Source organism: Diadema antillarum, unplaced genomic scaffold, assembly GCF_040938485.1.
Source record: "Diadema antillarum isolate AM-2024a unplaced genomic scaffold, OU_Dant_1.0 seq00000017_RagTag, whole genome shotgun sequence".
Classification (NCBI taxonomy): domain Eukaryota; kingdom Metazoa; phylum Echinodermata; class Echinoidea; order Diadematoida; family Diadematidae; genus Diadema; species Diadema antillarum.
Genome location: NW_027271137.1, coordinates 285,199 through 291,881, shown reverse-complemented (window position 1 = coordinate 291,881; position 6,683 = coordinate 285,199). Strand labels below are relative to the sequence as shown.

At 42.9% G+C, this 6,683-nt stretch overlaps 1 protein-coding gene across 1 annotated transcript; it reads right to left on the bottom strand.

The window, feature by feature from the left end:
- Positions 1-3,934: 3,934 nt before the first annotated feature.
- Positions 3,935-6,115, bottom strand: LOC139725166 (uncharacterized). The gene is made up of 2 exons (XM_071636257.1): positions 5,996-6,115; positions 3,935-5,130 (listed from the first exon to the last, which is right to left on the bottom strand). The coding sequence occupies exons 1-2, from the start codon at positions 6,051-6,053 to the stop codon at positions 4,058-4,060; spliced, it is 1,131 nt and encodes a 376-aa protein (XP_071492358.1). The 5' UTR covers positions 6,054-6,115; the 3' UTR covers positions 3,935-4,057.
- Positions 6,116-6,683: the final 568 nt, after the last annotated feature.

Here is a 6,683-nt window from a genome sequence, read left to right as displayed (position 1 = left end):
ATATGGTACATCATTAACTGATATGAACAAAATCAATTTCAAAACAAAATCAGTTTTGAAAAAGAAACCGTTTGCAAACCTATACACTTACAAAGGAAGCGAACAAGCCATGGTAATTGATTTGTTTAAACCCTTGCAATTAAAAGTACCTGTACCCGCCAATCTTAGGTCGTTCTTAATTCTTTCTGTATGGTAAAATACGCTTGCTGTGCAAGTCAAACACTGAAAACAGTGTCAGTAAGTGACAGGTAACACCATTGTGTCGACGCTCTGCGACCAAATCAAAAGCGCTTCTTTCAAGAACGCCACTGCTATTGTCTCCCGCGCCAAACTTCTGAGTCCCTCGGTGGCATGCTTTTGATTGGTCGGCGGCTTACCGCTTTCATCAGCATCAACCAATCAGCGGGCGAGATAAAACCAGGCACCGAGATCCCTCCTAATCAGGCTTCGTCACTGAAACTCTTTAAATAGTGGGGACAGCTTTGAAGGACTCTAATTGCTTCCTTCGATATCCGATTGCGCTTCTTCATTATCTTCGCTGTTAAAAAGTTTCGTGTCCTCTACTTCATCACTCTGGTTTCCTGTTCTCGACGATTTTCTTACTCCCTTTCTGCTCAACAACTCAACTATTCTAAGATGGCCGCCGCTTCAGGAGCTCTCCGCATCGTTTCCGTGATGCTGTGCTCCGGCCCGAGGGCGGGGAAGGTGTGTGACGTCCTCGAGACCGACCTCGTTCACCGCGCCAAGAAGCTGAAACTCGGTACCCACGTCCTCGTCAAGCAGCAAGGTGGCGACAAGAGACGCAAGGCAGTAGTCGTAGCAATAAATGGTAAGATGGTACTCCATTCATCTTTCGACAGCTGAGTTTTCAGCCCATCAACTTAACATGTCACAATGAAATAAATAAGCAAAATTGTTTTGATTGTTTTCCATCTTATATGTGCAAATGCTAAACTCAAAACTTACCAAATGAATGACAGCAAGTAATTTCTTTTTGTTTGATAAGTCATATGTCATTATCGTTTGGTACGTAATACGAAAATACAACATTGGAGATTTTTGTGGTCCATTATGTGCTTCATGAGCTAGCGATGTTCATTTATTTTACTTTTTTAAATTGACTACTAATCGCTTTTACGTATTTCCCATCATCTTCCACATACAGCTGCCTTCCGTGTGCCACCTGCCCGCACTCCAACCCAGCCCCCAATGAGGAAACGCCCGGTCGACCAGCCACACGGTGTCATCAGCGGAGATGCAGTCAGACCATCGCATCACACCAGCCTGCCCGGCCCCGAGCTTCCCCATGCGTGCGAGCCAGCCCTGGTGTGTTACGACAGCTGCGGCAACGCCTTCGTCAGCCTTCTCCCGCCTCTCGCGCCTCTGCCGAAAGCCACACCTGTCACCTACCCAGCTCAACGACCTCGTGTTCGCCGTCAGCTGACCTTCGCCCCCAAGCCGAGTTTGCAGAGCATCAAGGCGCCACTCAACCTCGAGGAGCTCGACGGCATCATTCCCCTCGACATGCTGTCCAGCATCGTCACCGTCGACGAGTTCGCCGCTATGCTATCGCAAGTCAACGAGGTGACCCCGCTTGCATCGCCCGACAGCAGCAGCCAGGCATCCATGCTTCCGGCTCCAGTTGACCGTCCGGTTTCCCCAGCGTCTTTCTCCCGCAAGCTGCTCGACGCGGAGTCCAGGTTCGACAGGGAGCTGTCCGAAGTTCGCAACCAGCAAGCCACCCTCCAAGGCGACGCCACGACCCTCCTCGACTGCATGGACGAGCTCATCGACACCATTCGCTTGTTTCGACACGAGTTCAGCGGCAACAGTGACATCCAGTCTTCACGTGTGCAGTAAGGAACCTGGCGCTCATTTGGTCGGTGTGTTTTCTGAACTCTAGAACAGTAATCACTTCGACTTTATACCATCTTGTCGTTCCCTGATACTGTACTTTCTTGACAATGACGTCTGACATTTCTTACATGTTTCTATCCTTTTATTTACGGAGTCAGTGCAGCTGTGCATTCCTTGCCAATTTGTAAATAGTGTAAATACCAGCCTTTCAATGTGACAGAATATTGATTTGTATTGCAGTAGACAAAAGAAACATGGATGATTAAAAACAAGAGCCAACGAAGTAATCGATTTTCTGTTGCATTCCATTGTGTTCGTACGAGCAGCTGGTGCTTGAGTGTGCTGGTGTGTGTGTGTGTGTGTGATTGCATTTTTTTTTTCATTTAAACGTGTTTTATTCGATTCTTTTACTATGGCATGTGTTTTTCTCTCTATCTTAATTCTTTTCTACATATACAATGATACATACAAAACAACACACAATCACAAAACCGTTACGATACCACTCACTAGCGTATAATGTACAATCATACATCGCATCATGGTGTATCATAATATGATATTCAAACATAAATATAACGAAATTAAGGTAAATGTTAAAATATTACACTGTAAGTTTAACATCCTCTGACTGAATAAAAATAAGCATTTATTCTTATTCAATCAGAGAAGTTTAGACCTACAGGGTAATTTTTCAATATTTATGACATGTAAAATGAGTGAGTTGTCCACGTGTTGGTGTAATAATACCGTCAAAAATAAAACCGAAACCGAAGTCATGCTGTAATCACCAACAGTTTATTTCGACACACAAATTTCCGAGCGATTCAATCTCTCTCAAGTGTTCTTGATTCTGAGAGAACAATATTGTTTTTCTCCGAGAATCAAGAACACTTGATAAAGAACGAATCGCTCGAAAATTTGTGTGCCGAAATAAACTGTGATTACAATATGAACGTTGTATATACGTCTATTGATATATATATATATATATATATATATATATATATATATATATATGTGTGTGTGTGTGTGTGTGTGTGTGTGTGTGTGTGTGTGTGTGTGTTGATAAGGTAGTCCACGTGTTGGCAAGATAAAAAGATAAGTAACAAAACTGCAACATATTCACCAACGGTTTATTTCTTCACACAAATTTTCACACAAATTTTCGAGCCCAACACGTGAGAAAGGGCGGCGAGACGCTCGAAAATTTGTTTGAAGAAATAAACCGTTGGTGAATACAGCATGAACTTTGTTGCAGTTTTGTAACTTATATATATATAGCGAAAACTTTCCTTCCTTGTTTCAATATATATATATATATATATATATATGTATATATATAATATAATATATCAAACCTGTTTTCTGGTCTGAGCGTTGAAAGAGTACAGAGAGACAAGGGTCAATGATGTTCCATCTGCGATTTATATCTAACAAATGTTTGCGCATATTTAGGGCATAATCAAGTTTTACGTCTATATATATATATATATATATATATATATATATATATATGTGTGTGTGTGTGTGTGTGTGTGTCCTGTTGTATTCTCTTATAACACATTCATGAATAAATAAATAAATAAATGAATAAATAAATATATATATATATATATATATATATATATATACATACAAATATATGAACAAATCATCCATGGTTTGTGTGTTCGTGTCTGTAGTCATCAAAATATTCTTTTAAGCAGCAAAGTGATATTTGATGTACATTAGCTCATTCACATGCGCACGCAAGCACACACACACAAACATAAAACACAAACACACTTCCTCCTCATGCATCAGCATAGCATTTCGGGATAAGAATTTCTCTGAAAGAGAGTTCTGTCTTTTCTTTCAATCTATTTCACATTTTATTGGCTAATAATTTCCTACCAGCTTCAAATCTTCTCATCCAAATTCTACATCTATTTGCCTCATTGTTGTAGAGTGTTTTACTAACACTTTTAACTTTCATTGGAATTGGACCAGTGATGCACTTAAAGTCTTCTAAGTCACACAAGTATTCCTAAAAAAAATATACATTGGTCTAAATTTGTCTATCACTTCCTTTTGAACTGATAGGCCTAAATGTAAATCTCACATTGTTCTGAGCTCTCGGAGGATATCGCAGTGATGTTTAGAAATGTTAAGACCACTTTCTGAAGAGGATAGGAAATATGAGGCGAAAGTATATGCACTACACATTTACGTCAACTTTGTAGATATCATTTTCGTTCCCGATGTCCTCCATTTTAACAATTTCAGTCTGAGGACGAGCCGTGGTTGATTCACTATCCCAACGAGACGGCCCTTCGCCCTCTGGTTTCTCGGCATGCCAACGACCGAATGGCCATCCTCCTCGGTTGTCATGTGGACCACGTGGACCCGGTCGTTGGAAAGGAGGACGACCGCCGTTCATGTTGTCCCTGCCATCCTGTCTCCAGTGCCATCGATCGGGCCGGCCCTCGCCACCAAAGTCGCGTGGTCCATCTTCGGTGAAGTTGCGTCTGCCAGGACGCTGTCGCCAAAAGGGAGGTCGGCGAAATGGAGCTTCATTGATGCTGGTAGCGTTGATGTCCTTCTCTTCGCTAGACCACTCACTTTCATTACGCTTGTCATGGTGGCGGTGATCACGACCTTCGCCATCTTGTCTCCACTGCCATCGACTGGGGCGGTCCTCGCGACTGAATCCGCCACGTCCATCTTTAGTGCAGTTGCGTTTGCCGGGACGTTGATGCCAGAAAGGGGGTCGTCTAAATGAGCCGTCCCTGAAGGGGAATGGGCTGGTGCCGTTGTAGTCTCTCTCCTCGCTGGAACTCTCGCTTTCATTGTGCCTACCGTGATGGTGGTGGTGGTCGTGGTGGTGGTGGTGGTGATGGTGTGGATGAGGAGGACGGTGACGATGGTGGTGGGGATGAGGGGGGAATCTTCTCGATCCTTCCTCTTCCCCGCGTCTCTCTGGTCCCATCATGTCGTGGAAGGGCCTTGGAGGCATGTCCCTTTCTGGTCCGTCGCGACGACCTTCCATGTGTCTGCTCACATCTCGGAAAAAGCCGGAAAATGGTCTTCCCTCTCGCCATCTCGAGCCCATCTCACCACCTTCCACTCCAGAACCAACGGGGAATCGGAATCCACTGAACCGAGAAGGATCGAAACGCCTCTCGCCTCCTGGTCCTCCCCGGAATGGTCCCCTATCGTCTTGACGCCCATGGAAGGGGCTCTCCCTCCCTTGGCCTCTGTGGTGTCGATCCCAAGGCCTTCGGGCATGTCCTGCAATTATAAAATATCAAGCGCAATCAACAACATCGTCTTAAAACGACGTCCATGCATTCACCTGTGAGCTTGCTTACATAGTACGTTAAACGATTGTGATCAATCTACTACAACTCAACGCATATTTCTCTTATCGAGAACATTTACAATGAGTACCGATCTTGTGTGAATGTCCCGTGGATAGGTTTGCAGGTCATTGATAGCATACGGTGTGTGCATGAAAAAGATTGATTATTTTGCATGTATATGCAATGGGCAAAAGCATGCAACTGAAAGTAATTGTTGACTTTATTGAGACACATATGGCTTACATTATTCGATCTAATTAAGTAGCTGGAATACTGATAATTCGCACAAGTGACTAAGTGTGCTTTTTAGCCCGTACAGAATAAACAAGTTTTAGTGATAATGCCCCTAATCAATTGCGAGAACATAAATGTAACAGTGCACAGAAAAAGGTCATACATAAAGACAAACAAACAAACAAACAAACAATTCATGTGTCTGACAGACATAAGTGTAGTCACTGTGTTTCATCCGAAACAGAGAACATGTCATGTGTGTGTGCTGGCGCGTGTTCCAATTTACGTGATTGAAAAGTTATTGATGATAGGAATTCAATTTCGCAGAAATTTCCATTTAGACAAAAACAAAAACAGTTTTGTAATTATGTATCTCTTTTCCCTTATTCACCGGTAGACACATTTCTTCTATCTAATCGTAATCCAGCGGTTTAGACTGGACATTAGACCTACGTAATATACACGGTTTATATTGTTTAAACTAATCCTCTATCTAATTATAGTGCCTGCTGTGAGTGGCCAATGCTAGTTAAAAACTGCGCGTTGAATATTGTTCTTACCTGAGACAGTGAAAGCCGCCAGGACGAGGATGAGCAAAGAAGATTTCAAGGCATCCATGGTGGCGACTACCAAGAGATATCGCAATTTTGTGATATCTCCCTCTGGGCCTCCTGAGTGAGTATGAGCAAAATCTCCTGTATCTTCTGGTTTTATAGATTCCTGATCCGAGTGTTCAAGCTATTTGGTGCCTGGCAGTAACCAGGATCCCTCATCCACCCTCTTTCAGCTCTTCCGGTTGTTATTCCTAATACTTCCGGTGGTGCGAGGGACTACATGACACCGTTAGTACGTCATTATCCGTAGTCTCGGACCTGCAAACTTTGTGCTGACTTTAATAGATAGTTAGCTATCATACCACAAGCTCATCAACTTTATCACTCCTTTGCACATTGATTTCAGATTTATAACAGCATTATTTTGTCCTTCTGCTTAAAACAATTTTGCAAGTTTGATATAAACATTTTTGATTGTTCCAGATTCATATTGCAGTGCCTCTCTAATCACTGACATGGATCATTATTACGCTGTTGGTCCTACTCGTAACTCTTCTCTTGTTACTTTGAGACTACATCAGTCACGAGTTTGTGGGAAAGAGTTTGTTTTGAGTAGGCGAGTTTACATGAACAGTTCACTTTCGGAGATTATGCAAGATGGGAACATACACCTCTTCACCCCCCCCCCCTCTGA